This window comes from Protopterus annectens, chromosome 3.part0 (assembly GCF_019279795.1).
Source record: "Protopterus annectens isolate FY-2018-M chromosome 3.part0, PAN1.0, whole genome shotgun sequence".
Lineage (NCBI taxonomy): Eukaryota > Metazoa > Chordata > Ceratodontiformes > Protopteridae > Protopterus > Protopterus annectens.
Window position 1 is genome coordinate 1953216261 of NC_056731.1, and position 26047 is coordinate 1953242307.

Below are 26047 nucleotides of genomic sequence, written 5' to 3' on the forward strand. Positions count from 1 at the left end.
AAAAATAAGAATGGAAGATTGATGAAAAAAGTAAATGGAAAAACTGCTTTAAGAATTATAAATAATGACAAAGGAAAGATGGAATGTACTTTGGTTAACAATGCATGGAAAATTAGCTGCCAGAGAAAAACATAAGACAATGAAAGAATATGTATGCAGAATTTCAGGGTGTAAAGAAACTGCAGAAATGTGCTACCAGATTTTCTAGACTGTGTGTATATATATAAAGCCATTTTGAGAGAAAATTGGGGGGGGGGTGTAGGGAAATTTGGGAAAGACGAAGTATACTGAGTTAGTACTGGGCCATATTAGTATTAGTCATAATTTTGCAATTCCAGTTTTTACATGGCTGCTAGATGTACTTGTCATAAGAATATATATCTATATATATCTATAGCTATCTCTCTCTCTCTCTCTGTATATATATATATATATATATATATATATATATATACTTGCAAAAAATTTTTCCAGCACACAAAAATAAATATTTAAAGCCCTTTTAATACCAAAGAAACCATCAGCAACAAACAGCAGACCATGATTTTGTTTAAAACCTTCCTTTGAAAATGCACAAAGTCAGTCCAACAATGATCAAACCCTAATAAATGGAGAGGACAAACACCAATAGATAAAGGTTTGAAAATAAAGTGAAACAATACTTTTTGTAGGGGGCATGTACCCTATTGCACCCTCACTCTCTGATAATTATACATATAACAACTGAGTGATCGCACTACAGAGGGGAAAGTGCATATTTCCCAGTTCCCACTGTACTGCATTTTCATTGTGAAAATGCCAGTAAGATTTGATCAGCTGTTTTTTGATCAGCTGTTCTGGCCTTTCACTCATCAATGGAAACACACATTGATGAAAATAGACAGACATTCAGATATATATAATGAGGAGAAAGCTAGGTTAAAAAAATGGATATAAAGATGTGCAAAATGCTCACTGGTTGATATATGAAAATTGTAGTTATTTTTCCCCCTTACTATTGATAGTTAGGTTTTGATACCTATTATGTGAAAGTAGTTTTTTAAATAAATATTAATTCATGATTTATTATTTCTTTACCTTCTTTTAGTAGCAAGTGTTTTATGTTTTTATTTTTATATAACGTTTTAATTGCTCGGTTTTTAATTAAGAATACTAAAACCCTTACTTGTTTTTGATAAGCACCACAGAATCCATGTGAGCTATCACCAATTGAGGCAAGTGGGACTATGATTTAACATTCCAAGGATGGCACCTTAGAAGTGCAACATTTTTATTATGCTACACTGCAGTGTCTGTACTGCTGCATGAATACAAACAGCCTTTAGTCAGATAGAACCCAAAGAATTCTGATCTTTCTAGGACATTATTAAGCTAAGCCATTAACACAGATGCAGATTAATGATTTCCTTTATTTCTTCAATTATAGGTTCATAGGTTAAGTATTAGGTTAGCTGTCCTTGCTGGTCATTTTAATCCTAGCCATTTTCTGTTTTGCTGCTTGAAATAACCTATCCCATTTGGTGTTAGACTGGTCTTACACATCCAGTGGTCGATAATTATATATTACCCCTTAGTGAGAATAACTGGGATCATATCATAGATAATTTGAGGGAACAAATGCATGGCATAAAGCATTCAGGAGTTGCCTTTGACCATTAGTAGTACAGGGGGCAGTCCCAGGTTAAATTTTCTGTTTCCCATCATAAATCCAAGTTGCATTTGAATACTGACAAGGATAAGCTTTGTTTTATGTGGATAGGGCATCTGTTCCAATGCAGTGGTGTCCTCTGTGAGATATACCTTTCCCTCCAAACTATTCTGTTGATGTTGGAGAAGAAATTTATAATGCTTGACCATGTATTTTTGATGCTATTTGACATGTGGATGTACAGTAAATCCATTAGTATTGGGTTGGAGGATGTCTTGTACCCCAGACATGGAGTCAGCTCTTATCAATCTGTAGGATACCAAGTATAGTGACAGGGCTCTGAGTCGGTCCATGTAGGATATATTGTTTAGGCCTTGTATCCCTGCAGTCAAGTGATGTTTAAAGACATGCAGTTAGGTGGGTGCATAAATGGGTGTGCCTTCATTGAAGGTTGGGCGTCAGACTGGCACCTCATCACCGTAAAAATCTACTGCCAGTCATAAATGGACTGGCGTTCCGCTGTGGCAACCCCTAACTGGGAAAAGCTGAAAGACATCTCCATCCTTTTCGTAAGGTATTTCTATGAGTATTCCAGTTGTTGCATGTGTTTGGACAGGTACATGTCAAAGGGTGAAGTGCTATGAGACAATACTGGGTGTTCTTTGAACTTTTCATATTTCACAGAATAGGGCTAAATATGCTACAAAATTAAGTGTCATTATAAGTGCAATGACATTTAGCTTAAAAGAAACTAACTACATTACTGCCATTGCATGAAAAACAAAAAGTAAACAAAAAAAAAACAGCCGAGCCTGTTATGTATCATTCTCACCAGCAAATAGGTCTCCTTCTGTTTCTCGAAAACACACTTTATCAAGAAACAGAAGGTCGAACCCACTTAAGCGAAAGTGCACTACATCGGAAGTGCACTTTCGCGAACATGATTCGCTGAAGCATGTTACAGTGGGGATAAGGAAATATATCCCTTCCCCACTGTAGTGTGATCTCGGAGTTAATATATTTAAGTAGGCAGGGGGGGGTGGCGCACTGCAAACCAGTGTTTATGGTAGTTTTTTTATTTTATTTTCCGATTTGGTGAATCGGCTTTCGCGAAAATGCACTTTCGCTGTAGTGCACTTTGTGGAAGTGGGGATTTACTTTTCTTTTTCGAGATTGTGAAATTTTGATAGAGAAAAGTAGACATTATATATATATATATATATGTGTGTGTGTGTATATATATATATATATATATATATATATATATGTGTGTGTGTGTGTGTGTGTGTGTGTGTGTATGTGTGTGTGTTTGTGTGTGATCTTTCTTTTAATTATTTTATAATATGTGTAAATTTAAAATGCAGTATGAAATACAGTGACTACATTTACAACAGTCTCTTTCTTTGTCTTCTATATTACTTTAGAATTTGTGATTTAGAGTGACTTTGGCAATTTTCCATTCAGTATTTATTGAAAATATTGTGTTAGTTTTGAAGTTTGATATTCATTCTAACAGTTTGATTTTTGAAAAAATATCAGTTTTACCTATATATCATGAGGCACAAAACTAACACAGAAATCACTGGTTTAATCACTCTGAGTCACAAGGCAGAAGCCATTCAAAGTGTGTTTTTGTGTATGTATAGAAAACTTGTCAGTCTGAAAATGGATAGATGCCAATGTGGTGGAAACTATTATAGTCTGAGTGGTGGTATTCCACAATCCTACTGAAGTAGAAGGAGTTTTGCTATAAGGAGAGTATGACACTTAGTTGTATACTCGTATAACTGAAATGCATAAGATCGACAGAAACTAGCTGATTCAAACAAGAGTGGTGGAGAAAGGGCAACCTCCCTGAGTTTCATTGTTTACAATCTTGCATAGAAACAAAGTCAGCAATATTTGATCAGCTGATTTTCAATCAGCTGTGCTGACTTTTCTTATGTGCAATGATTACACCATTTGACAACCTAAATGACACCTACTATTAGATATGCAAATGTCATGCTAATTAACTGTTTGATTTTTCAAGAATCTTTGCTCAGATTTTCAGTATCTGCAGGATGAGATGCTTGGAGGAAATTCATTGTTGAGCTTGGATGCAAAGATGTTTAACCCCAGTAGGTCAACATGAACTTCTACACGTGGCTGAGATGTACTCACTTAACCAGAGAGTGCTCTGAAATCACCCCTAAACCTGACTGGGTTTACCAAATTTAAGTAAAATAAAACTTCAAAAGATTAAATGGTCTACCACCACATTTCTTTTCCTGGTAGATGAGGGGCTGTGAATAGGGGCAGCTTACAGAACTAGTACTATATTGTGCTAACCTGCTTGCTCATGTAAAACACTACCATTGCCTTATCAGTTACCACTTGAAGAATGACTAAAACAAGATAAGACAAGGTTTGAAAACACTGATAACCAAAGTCATCACCAACATTTCTTTTGAACTGAGGAACATCTTTACAGATGAAGAGAACTTGTCCCCTTGAGCTAAGCAGGTTTTCCAGACTACTACAAAAGAATGTCTGATACATCCATTATAAGAACTTGAAATGGAGAAAGAGGGAGGAAGCTTTGGCAAAACTACATAGCAAGCAGATCATCCACCAATCCAGATAGCTGATTTGGGGGGAAGGACTAAGAGAACTAAGTGAATCCCTTGATCCAAATGGTCCTCACACTGTCACAAAAGGAAATGGTAAATGGTAACACTTCTGCATGTGTAGCCTGGCATTCTGCACCATCACTACACCTGTTGGCATCTTACTCTTACTAATCAAAAAAAATCAGGCTGGATTTTTGGACTAAAAATAGCCCATTAAAACAAGAAAAATGCATTATATAACCTTCTATTCATAAAAAAAAATCTTAAAATAAAACATCTTAAAATACATTTTGCATTGCCCAAGCTATACTTTTTGCTGACAGCAAAATCATATCCATCCATTTCTCATTTAATGTAGAATTCAAAAAGTCAAGAAGCCAAATTACCACCATAAAGTGACCCAGTAAAAGATGAGTGGATCAGAGATGGGGGAGGTAGTAGTCATTCATTTAAAGATAAACTGGAATGCATCCACAGTGGCCAAAATTATAAAGTTGAAGAACATCCACAGTGGTGATGCTATCTGAAAAGGTAGACCTGTAAAGTAGTAATAATGATTCTCCATCTGGAATCTCAGGAATATCTTCTAGGATGCAAATGCTGGAACATATCAATATTTATCTGTTAAACCCATGTTACCCCAAGCCTCTTGGATCAAAGGGAGGAGCTTCTCATTGAGTTATCTTTTAAGGCAGGATAAATCCAAAATTGACTACCGCTGCCCTAGTTTTTTTGGGGAGTACAAGCAAGAATATAGAATAATACCTGGTGTATGTTTTAAGAGACAGCACACATTCTATTATACTACTTCTCAATCTTTGTTTTTGTTTTTAATTCCCATCCCCATTCCAACAATAAGCATGCAGCTATGTTAAACTGGGATAGTTTATTTTTCCTCAAAAGCTCTTATCATGTAAAGAGCACATCATAGTTTTTAAAATATATTAAATAACTACGTACACCTTAAATATATATTAGGCACATATTTATAGTAATCTTTTATCAATTAAGAGTACTTATTTCTTCTTAGAAAATACTTATATTCTTAATTCATTTCTTCATTGGTTCTTCAATGAACTGTACTTAATGTAGGTTATTGGACACTCGCTGACTGACAGCTCAGCCAACCAATCAGAAGAAAAGACCAACCACTAAATAATAACTTGCCAAAGGACCAGCCCTTTTAAAGATGCTGCAACCCAAATAATAATGGCTTACAGTGAGGGCATAAATGGTTAATAAAGGAGACCCCTCCCAAAAAAGAACCAAACAGTGACAGAAAGTCTGAGACTCGTAAGACTGGAAAATGATAAGAACCCTAAAGAACCCTAATACACAGAAGATGACTTATAAGTGACTCAGTAGGCGCCTATTTCAGAACAACTTCCTTCAGTATACTATTTTCCATATCACTGCAAGAAAAGTGAGTCTGGTGCATGAAACTGTGGGAACCATATGCATCATTATGTAAGTAATGAGAAAAGTGCAGTTGGGTTGGTTATAATGAATGGCAAGTTGTCAGTATCTGTATTTATTTATATATATATATATATATATATATATATATATATATATATATATATATATATATATATATATATATATATATATATATAGTTCTGTTGTGTATGATTGAATTAATTTAATGTTGAATTAAAAACACCAACAAAAAGGTCAAACATACACAATACAGAAAATGAAAAATATCGAATGAAATAATATCAAGAAAGGAAAACTATTTTCTCTCCTAATATTAACACTAAACTCCCCTATACTAGTAGCTTCAATTTCATCTGATTAGTGACAGCGCTACAGGAAGGTTTTTATGAAGGTAAGGTGTAGGGTTAGAGGCATTGTTAGGGTTAAGGTTAGCACCCATTACTAAAGATGGGAGTTGTATACACATACACACACACACACACACACACACACACACACATATATATATATAAAAACATGAGCCTAACTTTTCCTCAAAAGCAGACCTAATCGATTCGGAAATGGACTTCCACTCATTGACTCTGAAAAACATTCATACACAAAGTATTGTAAAACAAACACATAATACAGATTTTTTTTTGCTGGGGAAATCACTGCACCCCCCCACACCCCCTTATAATTATATATACTAACTCCGAGATCGCACTACAGTGGGGGAAGGGCATATTCTCCAATCTCCACTCTACTGGTATCACTAACTTAAACAACCGTCAGTTTTCAAACAGCTGATTTTTGATCTGCTGCACTGGGTTTCCCTCCTTTGAAAACACTCATCAATGAAAGACTCTGCACCAATATAGGTTCATAGGTGTGTACTAGGCTAATGGCCCTGGAGCCTTTACAAGCCCAGCCCATAGGATTACCCTGTCATCGTGCCACCCAACCTTAGTTCCCAGTGCCTCTGTCGAGTAAAGCCATTGAAGTGATCCCTGGGGTGAATTTTCTATTTCTCATCCACTCATCAAGATTTCTCTTGAAGAGGGCCAGTGAGGTGCTCTGCTTGACATGTATGGGAAGTCTATTCCATAGCATGGGCAGTTTCTGGGTTATGAAACTGTCCCTCCAGCATGTTCTGTTGATTGTGGTAATGAGGTTGAGGTCTCTTTAGTGTGTGATGTGGAGGCAATTGGGATTTCTTTAGATGTCAGTGTTTGCTGAATTTTATTATTTGCTAGTAATTACAGGTGTGGGGGTAGCCACATTCTTTGATTTCCTGTCCTTGCCTATTTAAGTGGCACAGTGTGAAATATTTTCTGCTTAAAAACCTCAGCTTTGGCCGGCTAAGAACTAGCTGTATTCAACTGGATGTATAAGAGAATTTAAGTACCTTTATCTGTTCTTTTTTTTTTCAAAAAATACAGTATTTAAATTGATTTTAACTGTGTTGCAGGAATATTAACTGAACTGGAAGTTTTGACTCTGCTCTTCAGTTAGTCCCACTCACCCTCCCTGTTTTTGTTTTGGTGTTAATCTTAGTGGCCTTGAAACTGCCCGTCCCTCTTGTAAATTTGTGTTTGGATACTCCTTCTGGGCCCATCTCATTTGCTCACTCAACTGAGTGCAGTGAGATCATATTCTGATTTCAGGCACTCCTACTGTGTACAAAGAGAGCATCTGGGAAACAGAAAAAAAATCTAAGCTTGTTTCCTGCCTTTCCTGTTAAGTGCTATAGACTATTTGTAGGCTTCTGAGCCCCCAAGCCCTTCTGTGTTGGAGGGAAGCCTTCTAGCTTAGTTTTTTTTTCTTATAACTAGCCAGTTTTCTAGTTTCAGCACTCAAATCTGTTTCTTTGATCTCAGCACTTGTTCAGAAAAAAAAAAAAATTTCATCTGCTTTTACTGTACTTGTGTTTCTACCTACTTTATTTTACTTTTGCATCATCTTAAAAGTACTCACTTGTATTTATTACTGCTTGGTGTAACTCATTCTAAGCCTTTTGGTTTAAACACTTGGGCTTAGGACCAGTTGTTTTGCACTGAGAGGGTTTGTGGTCTGCACTATAGTGGTAGAACAGGTAGCTTACATCCTTCTAGGTTGGGAACTGCTGATTGAGGGCTCAGCATCTGTTATTCTAAAAGTGTATTAATTCTGGTTTAAGCACTTGGGCTTTCAGGCCAGTTATTTTACATTAAGAGGGTTCGTGGTCTGCACTCTTGTGGGAGGAGAGGCTGGACTCTGCCCTTCTGAGCTGAGAATTTCTGGTTAAAGGCTTATAGTGCATGCATATCTGAACTGCTTCTTACTGAAGTTGGTGCGCCTTGTTTGCTGTGGCATAGACTGGATTCGGGCCTGCTGGATCTAGCTTTGTTTGTGTAACTTGAGCACTAATCCAGGCATTCTCTAAAGTATTCAATTGTATTTATTACTGCTTGGTAGTAACTTGATTAAAGTGTAGCTATCATTCTAAGTCTTTTGGATTAAGCACTTGGGCTTCAGACCAGTTGTTTTGCATTAGGAAGGTTTGTGGCATGCACTGTGGTGGCAGGACAGGTAGCTTTCATCCTTCTAAGTTGGGAACTGCTGACTGAGAGCCCAGTGTCTGTTATTCTTAAAGTGTATTAGTTCTGGTTTAAGCACTTGGGCTTCAGGCCAGTTATTTTACATTAAGAAGGTTTGTGGTCTGCACTCTTGTGGGAGAAGAGGCTGGACTCTGCCCTTCTGAGCTGGGAATTTCTGGTTAAAGGTTTATAGTGCCTGAATATTTGAACTGTATCTTACTGAAATTGGTACACCTTGTTTGCTGTAGCATAGACTAGATCCAGGCCTGCTGAATCTAGCTTTGTTTATATGCTTGTTGTTTGTTTGCTTGTTATTTCCCTGGAATGCTAATTCCACCTAATACGCGGCTTCTCAGTGCTTCTGTGGATCACTAGTGATATCTGCATTGCTTACTGTACTTATTTTCTTCTTTCACTTGAAAGAAAGTTACTGTTTGTCGTTTTTGCATTTAAGTTACCTGTAGCACATTGCATTTAAGTTACCTGGCACTTGCTCACTAAAGCAATTATATAAGTCAGCACTAAAAATTAAAAGCACTACACCCTCACTCCCCACTGGTCCTTGTTTTCAATTATAAAGGAATTCCCAATATTATTCTAGCATGTCCAAAGGTCAGTTGTCAATCTCCTCTCCGGTCCAGCTGGTGAATCTGGGTATCTTGAGGCACTGTTACAACTGCCTCATGTACACAGACAACCCTCTCCTCCTCCCAACAAATTCCAACACATGTGAGAGATGCAACCATATAGCCAAACTGGAGGCTAAGCTCTCTCAACTCAGTACTGGCATAACCAGTCAGGAGGAGAAGGAAACCACACTCACTACAGTTCCAGTCTCACACAGACCTACCACGACAGCAAACCAAACACATAATCACACAAAAACATACTCGGAAGCTCTAAATAAAGATCTGCCTAAGCAGCAGAGACCTCCAAAGCAGACACCCAAGAAACCGCTACCCCCAAAACAAAACACGTGCAACACATATCTCACAAAGCCAGTGTGCCGAACAGTCACAGCCCTTAAGACTAAACAACACACCTAATACACTTGTAATAGGTGACTCTATTGTCAGGCATACTGACGTCCGCTCACCAGGCTGAACAAGGAGAGGGTCACGGTGAGCAGCCTGTCGGCTAGGATCCACCACATAACACAAGCACTCAGGTCACTCCAAGGCAAGTACAAATATGACTCAGTCATTGTCCATGCTGGTGTGAATGACCTGAGATGTACCTCCCTGGACTACATGAAAAGAGACATAGAGGAGCTCTCTGAGCATGTAGCCCAGACCAGTATGACCCTGACCTTGAGTAGCATCTTACCCTCACCAAGAATGATGCCACAATATGAAGACAAGATGATCAATTTCAACAATTGGCTTAAGTACTGGTGTCATTCAAAGGGGATCCAATGCCTGTCAGCTTGGGATGATATGCTCGACAAGCCACGATGCTTTGCTAGGGACGGCTTGCTCCTGTCACCCCTGGGCTTTCGGATATTGGCAAAGACTCTTGCTACCCCCGTAGTGCCTTTTTTAGGCAAGGCTCAAAAGACAAACCCACCTCCATAGGTATCACAAGGGATAAGAAACTAAGAGTAATGCTACTCAACGCCAGAAGTCTAAACCTCAAGATGCATGCACTCGAAACTCTCCTTAGCATGGAGAACATCGATATCTGTGCAGTAACAGAAACCTGGTTCAGGGCTCCCAAGAGCACCCCAGCACTACCAGGTTATACCTCATACCATGCTTTTCGCCCCAAAACTTGGACCGAACCACAAAAGGAGGAAGTATCGATATTCATCAAAGATACCCACACCTCCAGGTTGGTGGCAAAGCACGAAGCATCAGAGACTATCCATGTGCAACTAACAGTGGGTAAAACTGCCTTCCAGTTTATAGCCTGCTACAGACCACCCTCCCAAACCCAGGAACCCCACTCGGCCTTCCTGAGAACACTGGAAAATATGAAGGTCTCTCCAAACACCATTATATTGGGCGACTTCAACTACCCAAACATAGACTGGGAGCATTACTCTAGCTCCAACACCTAGCCCAAAGGTTCCTAGAATTTATAAACTCAAATGCTATGGGACTACTTGTTACCACTCTCACAAGAGGGAAAACATACTGGACCTGATCATCACCAACATGGGGACTCTATGCTCCAGACCAGAAGTGTATCCCTCACTGGTAAGATCAGACCATAAACTAATCTCACTGGATATTCACATCCGACCCCACCCCTGCCCAGAAAACCACAGTGAAAAACTTCTCTAAAGCAAATTTCACACTCCTCAAAACCGAGGTGGAATCCTTCAAAGCCCCGGGCCTGTGGAAAATACGCCCAGACCGTAGAATCCTTTATAAACGCATTCTATGAACACCTTCAGGAATGCATGGATCATCGATCCCAAATAAAACCAAGACCCAATCCTCCAAAGGCAGGCGTCCTGTCTGGTGGACCCCAACCATAAACAAACTATACAATAGAAGGAGGAAGCTACTAAATGATAGAGCAAAATTCCAAAAGGGAAGGCATCACTGATCAGTATTAGCAAGAAACTACGGGCACTCATAAAGTTGTCTAAGGCCAGCTTGAGAGAAAAATTGCACAGGACACTAAGGATAATCACAAGGCTTTCTTTATTTATGTTAGGAACCTGGGTGGTAATTCCCAGATATGCTCAGAATTAGTCCAAAGGACAAAAATACACCGAACCCACAGACATTGCCAACATCCTAGCTGACAGGTTCAGCGCAAACTCCCCACCAAAAGGGCAACTATCTATCCCAGCAGAGTGCTGCCCCTGACATCTCAGATGCTCAGGTAAGAGCCGCCCTCTCCAAAGCAAAAACACAGCATCAATGGGACCAGGCGGTGTCCCGAGCTGCGTCCTACATGAACTCCAAGAAGAGCTAAACCCAAACATAAAACTACTGTTCAATCTCAGCCTTACTACAGGATATGTGCCCAAAGAGTGGTGTACAGCAACAGTGGTCCCTCTCCATAAAGGTGGTGCCTCAACGGATCCTGGAAACTATCGCCCCATAAGCCTGACTAGCTTGGTCTGCAAAGCTATGGAAAGGATCATCATGGACCTCATAAATAAAGATATTGGGGACCTACAGACACTGGATCCTACCCAGTTCGGCTTTGTTAAGGGCAGATCCTGCCTCTTAAACCTGGTTGATTTCTTTGAAACAGTCACCAAGGCCATTGACAAGGGTAAGGTGGTCCACACAGCCTACCTGGACCTTATAAAAGCCTTCGATACAATACCCCACTCGGGCATTATAGATAAGCTCACCAGCTTAAATATAAACCCCTATGTCACTAGATGGATTGCAAACTGGCTCAAGGATAGAACCCACATGGTTAGAATTGCTGGAGCCATGTCAGACTACTAACCAGTTACAAGTGGTGTCCCACAAGGCTCAGTACTGGGACCTCTCTTGTTCGGTATATATTTCTCGGAGGTACAGGCCAACATGGAAGGACTGTGGCTGACCAAGTTCGCAGATGACTGCAAACTGGCGCCATAATCGACTCTCCAGCCAACACAAGCATCCTCCAAAAGGGCCTCATAGAAACAGACAACTGGTGCCAGAGCCATGGCCTCAAGCTAAATGCCAAAAAGTGTATAGTCATCCCCTTTGGCAAAAACAAAATGCCCACAAATTACCACATAGGTGGTAATCCATTAAGTACAGAAGAAGTAATTAGGGACCTGGGGACCCAAGTTGATAGCAATCTCTCATTTGACAACCCGTGGCCAAAGTGGTTAGAAAAACATTTTATATAGCCCACCTAATCATGAAGGGATTCACATCTAGATCAGGGAGGTCATCGTGCCTCTTTACTCATCCCTCATCAGGCCCATAATTGAGTACAATGCCCTTTTGGGATGTACCTTACCAGACACCTGCAGCAACTGGAAAGACCCCAAAATACCTCACCAAGAGGATCAAAGGACTCAAACAGATGCCATATGCTGCCGGTTAAAGAAACTCCAGCTCTACTCAGTGGCATACCGCCTGTTCAGAGGCGATCTGTGCCTGGCGTATAAAGCCATGTCCAACCCGGAATTAATGGACATGCTGCACCTCAGAAAATCCAAATCCCATCGAGCTACGCTTGAGAGACTTGAACCTCAGCACTGAAATAAATAGGACATGCTGGAGGGACAGATTCATAACCCAGAGGCTCCCTTCACTCTGGAATAAAATCCCAGTCCAGGTTAGGCAGAGTCCCTCATTGACTCTCTTCAAGAGGAATCTTGATGAGTGGATGGGAGATCGTAGGTTTACCCCGGGTATCACTTCTGTGTCACTGTTAGACAGAGGCACAGTATACTAACCTCGAAAAAGGGCATAGCAAAATAAATTTAAAATGGGTGGCAAAAGCCAAACACATTCTGGCTAGGCTTATAAATGCCCTAGGGCAGATAGCCTCGTATGAACCTATGAACCTATGAACCTATGTAGCATTTCTAACAGAGCTGGGTCAGACATGGCTTTGTAAGTCAAGCAGAGATTGCCTCTAAGTAGGCGATATGAGACAGAGAATAGTTGGAGTTTTTTGAGTCTGAACCTATAGGACAAATGTTTAAGGCTTAGGATCCTCTTTGTGAGGCACTTTTGCTGCCTCTCCAATTGTTGCAGGTGTTTAGTGAGGTACATGCCAAATACGACATTGTACTCAATGATTGGGCTAATGATGGAAGAGTAGAGGGAGACAATGACTTCTTTCTTCCTGGAAGCAAAACCCTTAGTAATGAGATGTGTCACATAGAAGGACTGTCTGACCACAGTGGCAATGCAGTGTCAACCTGTGTTCCCAGATCTCTTATAACGCCTTCTGTGTTCAGTGGACTACCATCGATGTGGTAATTCATGGGAACCAGGTTTTTTTGAAAGGGGATGATGACACATTTTTTGGCATTGAGCTTAAGGCCATGGTTCTGACACCAGTTGTTGGTCTCAGTGAGGTCTTTCTGTAGGATATCAACATCACTTGGGGTGTTAAAAATAGCTCCCAAGTTGCAATTGTCTGTGAATTTTAGTCCCTTCGTGTTGGCCTGGACTTCAGAGAAGTAGATACCAAACAGGAGAGGACCCAGGATCGAACCCTGTGGGACTCCACTTGTGCTGGTCGGCAGTCTGACTTGGAGTCAGCTACTTTCACAATGTGGGCTCTACCTGTGACTCAGTTTGCAACCCACCTAGTGATATAGGGGTTGATGCCTAGCTTAGTGAGTTTTTCTATGATTACTATCTAGTAATCCATGGGTTAATCTCCAGCTGACAGAGTTTCCCTTTGATACCTGAATTGGGGATTGTGTCAAAGGCCTTGGTTAAATCAAGATAGGTGGTATGTACTGTTTTGCCCTCATCCTGGGCTTTAGTGACATTCTCAAATAAGTCCACCAGGTTTAATAAGCAAGCTCTACCCTTGATGAAACCAAACTGGGCTGGGTCAAGAGTCTGAAGGTTGCCTATGTCCTTGTGGATAAGGTCCGTGATGACTCTTTCCATGGCTTTGCAGATAATGGTGGTTAGACTTATGGGTCGATAGTTCCCAGGGTCAGTTGATGGACCCCCCTTTATGCAAGGGGATTACTGTTGCTGTTTTTCACTCTGCTGGGACAAAGCCAGTTCTCAAGCTATGGTTAAAAAGAGTGTTGAGTGGTTCCACTAGGTCTTCTTTTAGATTATTTAGTAAGCAGCCGGATGCTATCCAGTCCCACAGAGGTCATGTTTTTGGCCTTGGAGAGTTCTTGTATGACCTGTTCTTTGGAGATATTCAGTAGAGTACTGGTGTTGGGAATTTTTGGGGTATGAGTGGTGGGGAAGGGGAGGTGAAGTTATTGCCAAATCTGTCAGCTAGCAGGTTGGCAATTTCCTCAGGTTCAGTGAGAGTATTACCATCCATTATAAGTTCAGCACACAGCTGGATATTCACTCTTAGGTTTCAGACATAGCTAAGGAATGCCTTGTGATTGTCTTTAACTAGAGATGCTAATTTCGACTCATAGACAGCCTTAGAGGACTTAACAAGATATCTGATTTGCTTGCTCAAGCTGTGGAGGGTATTCTTCCTCTGTTGAGTTCCCTCCTGTTCTTAGATATAAGTTTTTCTCTTTTGTTGTATAACTTATTTATACTTAGTCCACCCACCAGGGTGGCTTGTTTTTTTCGGAAAGACCTGGTTTTGTTTTTGTTAGGTACAGCCGAGTCAGTACATTTGTTTAAGTGGCTATATAGGGCATTGTTACTCTTGTGGGGGGTGTCATGTTTGATCTTTACTTCAAACAAGACAGATTTATGGACTGACCTTACCAGGAAGGGCAACACACATTGGGTAGTGCAGTGACCACCCCATGCTGGTGAGCACTAGGTTTAGGACATTTGAGCTGCTTGTGGGGGTGCAGACCAACTGTTCCAGGGCATGTGAATTAACAAACTCCAGGAACCTCATAGTGATCATATTTGTGTGCATAGAAATTACCCAATCGATAGAAGGATAGTTGAAATATCCAGTGACCAAGGTGATTGGCTGTATGCTGAGTGAATATAGCAAGTCCAGGTAGGTGGTGTGCTTCTCCTGGTTCATTGTGGGGGACCTGTAGCTAGCAATGATGCGGAAAGGTATTTTTCCCATAGTTAACTGGATTTGGAGTAGCTCAAGAGAGTTGTACTGTTTCACCAGTCTCAAAGTGTATTTGAATTTAATGAAGATGGATACACCTCCACCTTTGGTTGTTTTTTGCTTGTTTTGGAGTCTGAACATGTGAAAGGCATTGTAGCCTTGTATGGGTGGGGTGTTCTCAGTGGCCTTGAACCAAGTCTCTGTGACTGCACAAATGTCAGCATCCTCCAAGGTAAGAAGTGATTCCAGGGAGTGCAGTTTAGTGTTTAATAATTAAGCACCATGTCCTTGAGTTTGTCTTTAGTGGATTTATTTATGCCAGAAGTTTGATTGTTTGGACATTGTCTAAAAAAAGGCACTATGGAGGAGGCAAGTGTCTTTGCTAGTATCTGAAAGCCTTGAGGAGACAGGTGCAGGCCATCTCTGGCAAAACAGCGTGGATTGTCGACCATGTTTTCCCAGGCAGACTGATACCGGATCCCACTGGAATCACACCAGAAGCTAAGGCAATTATTAAAATCAGTCATTTTTTTGTCTGTACTGTGGCATCATCCTCAGTGAAGGCAGAATGCTGCTTATGGCTAGGACACATAATTTGAGAGTTCGGTCATGTTTCTCTTCATATAGTTCAGAGAGATAAGTTTCAAGTCATTCACACCAACATGTACTATAGCAGAGTCATAATGGTAACTTTTGCTGAGCGACTTGAATGCGTACATGATTTGATGGATCCTGGCACCTGACAGGCAGCTGACTGTGACCTTCTCCTTGTTCATCCTGGTGAGGGGGACATCTGTGTCCCACCATTGAGTCGTCTATAACCAGAACATTAGGTTTTGAGGTGTTTTGCCTTAGGGACTTAATGGCTGAGGCACTAATATATGTGTTGTTATGTGTGGTGGTGGATTCTGTTATGTGTGGTGGTGGATTCTGTTCAGGTACAAGTATGTGCATGTTGTTTGCACTTGCGAGGTTTCTGATCATTTGGTAGGCTCTGAGGAGTACCTCTGTCTTATGTGAGTTTATGTGTCTTGACATTCTGTTGTGTGAGAGGGGAGGTGTGTGTGCTGACAGCCTGTTGTATGTCTTGCTTGTTGTTATGTGAGAGGACTGATTCTAACTTCATGATATAGTTACATTTCTCACATACTGAATTTCTTTGTTTAGGAGCAAGTAGTTGTCAGTATTCATGAGGCAATTACTATATGTCTCAGGATAGCCATGTGAATCAGGTTGGCTGGAGAAATGGCAGGAAACTGACCATCCATTATGCCAGGTATTATACTGTAGTGGTTAGTGGGGATGGGCTAGATGGATCATGGTTTGCTTGTGAGACTAACAAGGGCAGCTATTCTGTGGAAGGCTAAGGGCACAAGACTATGTCAGTGCATCAGAATGTGCAGCTGAGTTGCTCACTGGGTAGCAATGCGAAACTGCATTGCACACAGAGCGGCAGTAGAGCTAAGGAGGGAATTCTAGCAGATATCAAGGGAAAACTGTTGTTTATAAGCATTGGCATCTATACATGGCAGTGCTAAATCCTGTTGCACAGTGTGCAGCTACATGCAAATACGGTCCTTAAATACAAGAGAAGTTAAACAGTTTTAACACAAACTAACCAATGGGAAAGCCCAAAACTGAGCCTTATTTCAACAATCCCCAACAATCCCCAACTCAGATGGGACTTGGGCTACACACTTCTGCCTCAAGGGTGCAGGAGTTCCTTCTTAATGTAGGATGGCTAGTTTTAGTACTCAATTATTATCAAAGTCTTAATTTTGCAGCACGCATCTGCTAAGTTCTTGTATTCCACTCCATTTCACTGCTGCTGGCCCTAGATGTATTAAACTGTTAAATTTACTAATCTATACTTTGTTCCAGGTTACTATTAATATAACCCACAACAGCCTCTTAAAAATCACCACATTATGCAAAAACAAAAAATGCTGTGCTAGTGGCATAGAGGGATACAGCAGTGACTACAGCCCAGGTGAAACAAGTTTGATCAGTGGCTTTGATGGTACAAACAGAAGGATGGAAGTGCCAATCCTGGCTGAGAGGGTGGGTTCCAGCTGACTGATGTTGTCATTCCTGAACCAATCAATGCCAACAGGCAGGGATAGAGTTGAAAGAGTGGAGTCCAGTGCAGGGAATGCTGTTATAGCAACCACCCAAGCCTATGTCTGCCATGTAAATGAGCATGTGCAGCCTGAGAGGGGGTGAAGATGATGGCTTTGGTGATGTAGGTGATCACATCAGCAGCCAAGTGAAAAGGTTATGGACTTTTATACAAAATAATACTCACTGTCAGGATGCTTTTGAGAGCACCAAACTCCCCATTATTGCCTGGTTAACTGCCCTTCCAGACAGCACTTGCCCTAGTGGATCTGAAGGGAAATCCTTCATCCCTAGTGAATGATGAGTTTGAGACTAATGGGGGCGGTGCTTCATGCAGCAGGGGGGGGTAGAGTTTCTAGAAAGAAACTTTATACAAAAGAACTAGAAGCCAAGATATCCATGACAACAAACTATGCAACACATGCAGATTACTAGACACTTTTCATTCATGATCAGGACAAAGGCACATCAGAAATACACTGTAGTACATTACTGGAAATGCCTTAAGGGCCCAATGCTGCAAAAATGAAAAGATAAGCACATTTGTCCAAAATAGCACTCAAGAAAAACTCTTGAAGTAGGACAGCAATGAATAAAAGTTCTAAACAGCAAATGTGACATATTAAAGCTTCCACAAAACTATGAAAGTAATTGTATTAAATACTGCACAGGTAATTGTAATAAATTCAAATTTATGGTCATTTATTTCTGATCATCATTGGAATAGTACATATTTTAGGATTATCCAAATCCTTGAATTTAGAGTGGAGTACTACAGTGTGGATTGCTCTGATTTCTTTTTGTTAAAATAACCTTGGTAGCCAGGCCTCGCAAGAATAAAAATAAGTAAATTAATACCTCACAACAGAGTTTTCATCTTACCTTATGGGCTGCAGCAACTGCTGCACTGTCTGTTCTGTCAATCAGGGTGTACCTTTGTCTCAATCGACTTTCTATCTCTTGCTCCTGCCGGCTGAAATAATGAGCAGACAGTCTTTAAGACTAGAAGAGGTTAGACATTTGACTATGTTTGCAGATTTTAAACAGGTCAAAACAATAACAACTAAAATGGCATTATACATTGACAGTGAAAGACACTTTTGTGGCTGCTACTGTGTCTAAAATTGAATTTTCTTCAAATGCTGTTTATTTGGAAGGAAATCCCTTTTTTGTATGTAGCAATCCTGAAGATAATGTGAGGAGATTTGCTTCCAACAGAAGAAAATTAAGTAAACTCCATTGCAAACTTTTAGTTTGCAAATGCATGCAGAATTAACAGTCCTGACACTGGTCATTACAGCAGTGAATTATCTAAAATAAATAAAAAAAGAAGTTATGTACTCACCATAAAGTTCCATGTTTGTTGTGCAGTATCTCGCCTTCAGTCTTGCTGGTTGGGTTTGGAGCCGAAACTCGGCTCCGACTCGGCCTATACTAAAGCTCGAGAGCTTCTACTGGCTCGAGGCTGAGTCCTATCCCATGGTGCTTAGCAGTTGTTCCCCAGATCTCGTTCGAGGAAGAAAGGATCCTAAGATATATTCAATATCCAAAAGGATAATATCTGAAACATATTGTCATACAAATTTAACAAGAAAGGGCAAGAAGGGAATCAGACCTTATCTGCCAATTTCTGAGAAATTTCCTCTAGATCCTCCAGGAGGGGGATGGCTGGGAGGGATGCAAGACTGAAAGCGAGATACTGGACAACAAACATGGAACGTTATGGTGCTTACATAACTTCTTTATGTTATGTTGTCCCATTTCACCTTCACTCTTGCTGGTTGGGACAGAGTCCCCAGCACCTTCTTCTTGGGTGGCTCAAGGGAATGAACTCTTCAGGACAGTGGAATCAAAGGATGCCCTGTTCCAGGAGGCCACATCTACTTTGTAATAAGTATAAAGGTATGAGGGTTAACCCATGTAGCAGCAGCAAAAATTGAATCCAGTGGAAGTCAGGATTGAATGGCAATGGAGGTAGATACCGCTCTAGTTGAATGTCCTTTGACTTTCCCTGGTGGTTCTTTATTGTGGGAATCATAGACATATGTGATGGTCTCAGTAAGCCATTTGGACAAGGTAACTTTTGAGATTGGCAAACCTTTTTTTATTTTCTGAATAGGAAACAAACAATTGGTCTGACTTTCTGAATTCTTTGGTCCTATGCAAGTAAAAACGCAACTGTCTATGCACATCCAGTTGGTGGAGTTTATACTCTGCCTTTCTGCCACAGTTAGGAAAAAACACTGATAGTTCTATATTTTGGTTTAAATTTGCTTGAGAACAAACTTTCAGCAAGAAGGAAGGATTTATTCTGAGGGGAAACTCTATCTTTGTTGAAGATCAAATAAGGTGGATGGATAAACAAGGCTTGCAAGTCTGATACTCTCCTGGCTGAAGTAATTGCTGTCAGGAAGAGTGTTTTCCAAGATAAAAACTTCAATGAACAAGATGCTGGTTCAAAATGAGGCAGGATCAAAGATGATAATACCAGATTGAGCTCTCAAGGAGGAGGAGATTCTCTGAAGGGAGGTCTTAACAGAAAGGTACCCTTGAGGAAGGCTTTGCATAGTCTATGGGACATTAGACTAGATCCCAATTCTCCCACATGATAATTAGAAATAGCAGCTAATTGAACTCAAATAGTGGCTGCCACTGCTCCTTGGTTAAAAGTTTCTGTTAGTAATTCCAGAATTGCAGGTATAGGTGCTGTAAAGGGATCTATATGTCTTTTGTTAGCCCAACAAGAGAACCTCTTTCATTTGCTTGCATAGAGTTTCCTAGTCGTCTGCTTGTGCGAGTAGACTAGAATGTGATGAACTCCATGGGGACAATTCTGGAAGCCTGACTAAGATTGGAAGTAGAGCAGCCAAGCTGTCAGCTTGAGGGTGTGGAGGGCAGGATGGATATTCCTGACTGATGTGTCAGCAGATCCAGCACTGGGTCCAGGATCCATGGGCCCTCCTGAAGGCAGGGCCAAAGAAAAGAGAACCAAATCTGATGAGGCCAGTATGGCGCAAGGAGAATTAACCTGCAACTCAACAACTTTGCTTTCTGGATATCCTTTGGAATCAAGGGAGATGGGGGAAAGGCATAAAGAAGACCCAGGGGCCAATCGTGAACCAGTGCATCCCTCGGTGACTCTCCTGGAGGGGAGATTAGGGCAAAGCAGTTGCTGCATTTGGTATTGAAGGGAGTGGCAAAAAGTTCGCAGCAAGGCTGGCCCCATTTGTAAAAAATTTGATTCGCAACTTCCTGATTAAGGGACCACTCGCGAGGCATGAGAATCACTCTGCTTAGCCGGTCTGCTATAGCGTTGGATTTCATTGGGATATGCATTGCTGTCAGAAAGCATTGAGAAGATATCACCCATTGCCCCACTCTCTGGGCCTCTCGACATAGGGGGTAGGATCTGGTTACCCCTTGTTTGTTGATGTACCATACCACCAACATATTTTCTCTCTGAATTGCAATAGTCCCAGTGGGAAGAGAGTCCTGAAATGCTTGCAATGCCAGAAGCACTGCCCACATCTCTAGGACATTGATATGCAAATGGTACTCATGATCTTTCCAAACCCCTTGGACTGTCTGTCCTAGATAATGCACCCCCCCCCCCATTCTATCTAGGACGCGTCCGTGGTTACTGTAGCAATAGGTTGGGGAAGTACAGTCTGCCCATTGTTACTTGAGTGGACTGAACCCACCATAATAGGTCCTTCTTGCAGGAGTGTGTTATGAGGATTTCATGAGACATGGGTAAGTCCTGCATGGACCACTGGGTGAAGAGTAGCCACTGCAATATTCTCATGTGAAGTAATTCCACAGGAAGTAGTGTTATTGTTGCTGCCATAGAGCCTAGGACTTTTAGGACAAATCTTGTCTGTACTCTGTTCTTGTTGAGTAAGATAATCACTTGACTGCGTAATGTCTGGATCCTTTCTTGAAGTAGCTTTGCCAACATGTTGTTTGTGTTTAAATCTGCACTAATGAATGTAATATGTTGAGATGGCAACAAGGCAGATTTTTCTGCATTTATAGTAATGCCTAGTTTTGAGAAGAGATGGATGGTGTAGTCTCTTGTTTTGATCAGTAGCTGCTTGGTGGTGGCAGTTAGGAGCCAGTTGTATAAGTATAGAAACAGCTGGAATCCCTGACATCTCAGATGAGCCATGACTACTGCCATGCATTTGGTAAACACCTTGGGGGCTGTGGTGAGTCCAAAGGGCAGAGCTCTGAACTGGTAATGACTGGCTTCCAGTCGGAAGTGTAGAAATCTTCTTGTGTGCCTGTCTATCTTTATGTGGTAGTATGCACCCTGAAGATCTAACGAGCACATCCAATTGTCTTTTCCCAGAAACGGGAGTATAGACTGCAGTGTTACCAACCAGAACATTGACTTTTTCACCGACTTGTTTAGTCTGCTGAGATCCAATATGGGTCTCCAGTCTCCTTTCTTTTTTGGAACTAAAAAGAACCTTGAGTAAATTCCGGATCCCGGTTGTTCTGTGGGGACTTCTTGGATGACTCTTTTTTATAGCAACATTTGGATTTCTAGTGTTGCTTGATCCCTTTGACTGGGTGGGATGTCTGGGATATACTTTGGCAGATGAGATGGCCATTGAAGGGGAATGTTGTATCCTTTGTATATAATGGACTGTACCTATTTGTCTTGAGTCAAATTTAGCCAGGCTTCTGGGTACAGCAATATTCTCCCCCCGACTGCCTCCAGAGGTGGACAGGTGGGCCTCCTTTCAGGAGTGCTGAAAGGGCCTACCAGAGAACGTATCTATGTCGCCCTGGTTTTGCGGACCCCCTCTGCTGTGTGGATGGTGTCTTCTGTTATTTGCCCCCTCTGCCCCTGGGGGAAGGATCACCATGAGTGTCAGATAAGGCTCCTTTGGACTTGTGGAACCACATTTTTCTGCTTTTTTGACCTTTAGGATAAGGTCTGGTAGGGGTGGAAAAACAGGCTCCAACGGCAGACAGAGTCTTACCATCTTCTTGGCTCCTGGTGAGAGTTTCTTTCACTTTCGGCCCAAACAATGACGAGCCATCAAAGGGAGTGTCAATAAAGGAAGAACAGAAGGGTTCGGCAAACTCACAAAGGCACATCCAGAAATGTCTATGAAGAGCTATTCCCATGCCTGCTGCCCTGCTCACTCCATTGGCTGCATAAGATATGAGATGCATGGAGGAGTTAGATATGGAGGTTAAGGTTGTGAGCTGGGAATTAACCTTATCAGATAACTCCTGGGCTGTAGCACCTTGCAGGGTATCTCCTATCTCTTTTAGGAGATCCCTCTGTAGTCGCGTAAAATGCGACAAATAATTCAGCGATCATAAGGTAAAGGCCGCTGAGGAGAACATACGCTTCCCGTATCTATTCATTGTATGAGAATCCTTGTTCAGTGGATGAACAGATACAGAAGTTTCAGCTAACTCCTTTTTTGTGGCCGCTCCCACCACCATCATATCTACAGGAACCCCTTTTGTTAAATACTGCCTATCTTCAGGAGCCATAACGAACGTATTAGGCCTCCTCGGAATGGGGTCCACTGAGTCCGGAGAGTCCCACACCTTTCGACTCACCAAACCCAGGAGAGGGTCAAAAGGTGGAGACACCCAAGAGGTGGAGGGGCGAGAGCCAAATGCCACCAGGTATACCGACCCATCATCAGAAGGGGAAAGGGACTTCCAGCCCCCCTCTGCTTAAGGATCTCCAGGATGTCTGAAAAGGAGACATCCTCAGAGGGTGACTGTGGGGACCCTTCTGAATCCTCTAAGTCAGTATCAGAAGTGACAGACTCAGGGGAGTCTATGTGCTTCCTCTTACACTATCTCTTCCAAGGGACCTCCGAGGGGGGATGCTCTGGGGAGGTATCGGAAGAGGAGGATCCACCCATTTTGGTTTCCTGGGGCACTGGCTCTCTACTCTGTGGGTGATGGAGGGGTAATGAAGAGGTGGACACTGGTCCCTTAGGGGGAAGAGAGACTGGAGCCGAAGGTGGAGCAGACTCAGTTAAGAGCACACTCCGCATCACCTCGAAGGCACCGGGGTCCTGGGCCAAAAGAGACTCCAGTCCCAAGAGGCCTGGAGATCTCTGCAGCACTGAGGAGGGTGGCTCCAAGGTAGATGTGGGAATCAAACTAACCTGAGCAAAGGCACCAAGAGGGAGAGCCAGTTCCGACAAGGGTCCAACTCAACTCTCCCCCCAGAGCTGAACAGGGAGTGTCAGCTCCCAGGTCCCTCAATGGACAAAAGTATAAAGGAAATCAGAGCATATGTCGGAGCCGAGATATCAGTAGTGACTACTGGCTCCAGTGGGTCCATCACAATAACTTCCATACTCTCTGACTCCAAACTCATTTGAGTTAGAGGAGGAATCGGCATAGTTGGGGGTATTGTTGTCGGCTCCAAGATCTGATGGGCTGGGCTCGAGAGAATTTCTGCTAGGGCCCGGGTCCAAAGCAACTTCTTCACTACCCACTCCATGTCATCATACGATAGCCTGGAGGATATAGGAATGACTGGAGGACTTGTGGCTACCTGCCACCGACTGTAGTAAGGGAGATACCGGCACCGAGTGAATAGGCTCCAAGGACAGTGACCGTCTCCTTTTCCGGCTCCACAATGGTTCTGATGAAACAGATGGAACTGAGAGAGAACCATGTTTCTTGGGCCCGATAACTTTCAGAGCTGAAGAAATATCAAGTTTGGTGCTGCTTGTCGGCTCAGACACTAGAGCCGATGATGCAGACTTTTTGGTTGTGTCTGATTTTTTTGTCTGATTTCCTTTGTCCACTTTTAATAAGCCTCTCAATATAAGCTTATTCTTCCTCTCCTGCAAGACCCTGGCACTAAAACTATGGCAGAGTGGAGCAGGAATCTTGGTCCCAGACAGTAAACACAACCAATGTGTCTGTCAATAATGGACATTTTTTGAGTGCAGGAATCACATTTTTTGAATCCTGATTTATGTTCTTTAGCTGGTTCCTTAGACATGCTAGCTATAAGGAAAAATACACTGAATAAATGTTAGGGGAAAAAAAAAAATATATATATATATATATATATATATATATATATATATATATATATATTTTTTTTATATAGAAGAGGAGGAAATGGAGGAGGAAAAGTCTCTAAGTTAAACGACTATCTCCTCCACCGGACAAGACGCCTCTAACTTAAACGGTGATTCTTAAGAAGGGGAAAGAAGGAAAAAAAAGGGACAAGAATCCTCTAACTTAAATGGATTCTTGAGGAAACAACAAGGCCCAAAGAAAATAACAGCTGCAAAGGTAAAAATATAAAGTTTAGAGAGCCAAAAATAGTGCAAGGCTATAACGACAGAACTATTAAGTAAAAACAGATAATTATTAGGAAATGACTATTAGAAAAATATAAAATATTACATTTTACAAGCCTGAGCCAGTGACGACAATCCTGAAGCTTCAAACGTCAAACGAGATCTGCGGAACAGCCGCTAAGCACTATGGGATAGGACTCAACCTCGAGCCAGTAGACGCTATCGAGCTTTAGTATAGGCCGAGTTGGAGCCGAGTTTCGGCTCAAAACCCAACCAGCAAGAATGATGGCGAGATGGGACAGCATAACATCAGCTGATTTGCCATGATATCTGACCTTCTTGGATATATAATCTTCACCATCTAATTTAGGCTCCCTAATATCAGAATTATTAGAATCCAGTGGGAACTTTATTTTTTAAAGGTTGTCAATAAATCTCTAACATGCATATGTAATGTCATGGCACAATATCTTGTGTGGAATTATCTGTCTCAGTGGAATCTCCTAAATAGGTATCCCTTGTTTTTGTTAATGGAAAACATTTTCTAAAGCAGATAAACTATAAAAGAACCTGAGCACTAGAAACTGAAAAATAACTACTGACTAAATAAATATGTTGTGCTGTTCTATTACACAGACAATCTTCGCAGCCTTAAAGAAAGAAGTAGTGCAAGCTGTAGAGTTAATGTTTGTTTATATATGCTCTGTTAAATGAAATTCAGAGATGGCACTTCAGTCCAGATTTGTTGGATCAAAGGAAGTATACAGCTTGCCATGTTGTTTGATCCTGGATCTGATTCTGTTAGGGGGTGCAGGGGATCTACCCCTTCATGTGGCGGCTGACAGTTGTACCTGTCATAGAAAGTAGTACTTTAAAGTGATTTCTGCTGTTCATAGAATACTGTTTTCAGCAAATTACATTCAATAACACAGTGCTCTACAACTTTAAAACTTGCTTAGTGGATTATGCATGTAAACTAAGGGATAATGACTGAAAACATTGTGACAACATTGCTCATAGTCAGTAGATGCATTTCAACAAGTGTCATTATATGCAGATTCCTCCTCTATAGTACTGCCAATAGGAAATATCTTTTCATTTTATCTCCTTTCATGCCTTAATATAATAATAATAATACATTTCAAGGGGATAATAAAATCAGTATTCCCTCATTTAAAAACACACAACTTTAATTTATTACCATCTGCTTCGCAGTGCTTAGTAAGACAGATACTAGTAACACTGAATATGTGCCACAGTAATGAAAACAGTTTTCATTCACTGAACATGTAGGCAGCTGTCTATTAGTTTCTCCTCAGGAAAAAAAAAATCAAATGCTTGAACTTCTATATACTATATGTTTACTATACTGAGTGGCAAATCACATGTTCTACTCAAAAATCGTGTCACACAAACACATACATACACACTCAATGTGTATTTTTTATGTTTTTATGTGTGTTTCTATGTATGCACACAAAATATACAGATACATAATACATACACACACACATAACTATATTTACCTATATCCATATTGATTGAAGTATATGATTTTGCTTGTAAATGAGTCACTGCAGGCACTTTTTAGTCTGATGCTCATATTTATTTAAAAGAAAGCTCAATACAAAGGAGAAATTCTGCTTTCATACGAAATTTAGTCTTGAGATATTCAATCAGTTTTAGTCTCAAACAAAATTCTTTTGC

General features: G+C 41.2%; 1 protein-coding gene across 1 annotated transcript in view; it reads right to left on the reverse strand.

The window, feature by feature from the left end:
• KIF9 (kinesin family member 9) overlaps window positions 1–26047 on the reverse strand; it is a 1986094-nt gene that overhangs the window by 655041 nt on the left and 1305006 nt on the right. The window contains exon 13 of the mRNA XM_044066028.1: window positions 17916–18006. Coding sequence (XP_043921963.1) covers window positions 17916–18006 — 91 coding nt within the window. The remainder of the gene's footprint in view (window positions 1–17915; window positions 18007–26047) is intronic.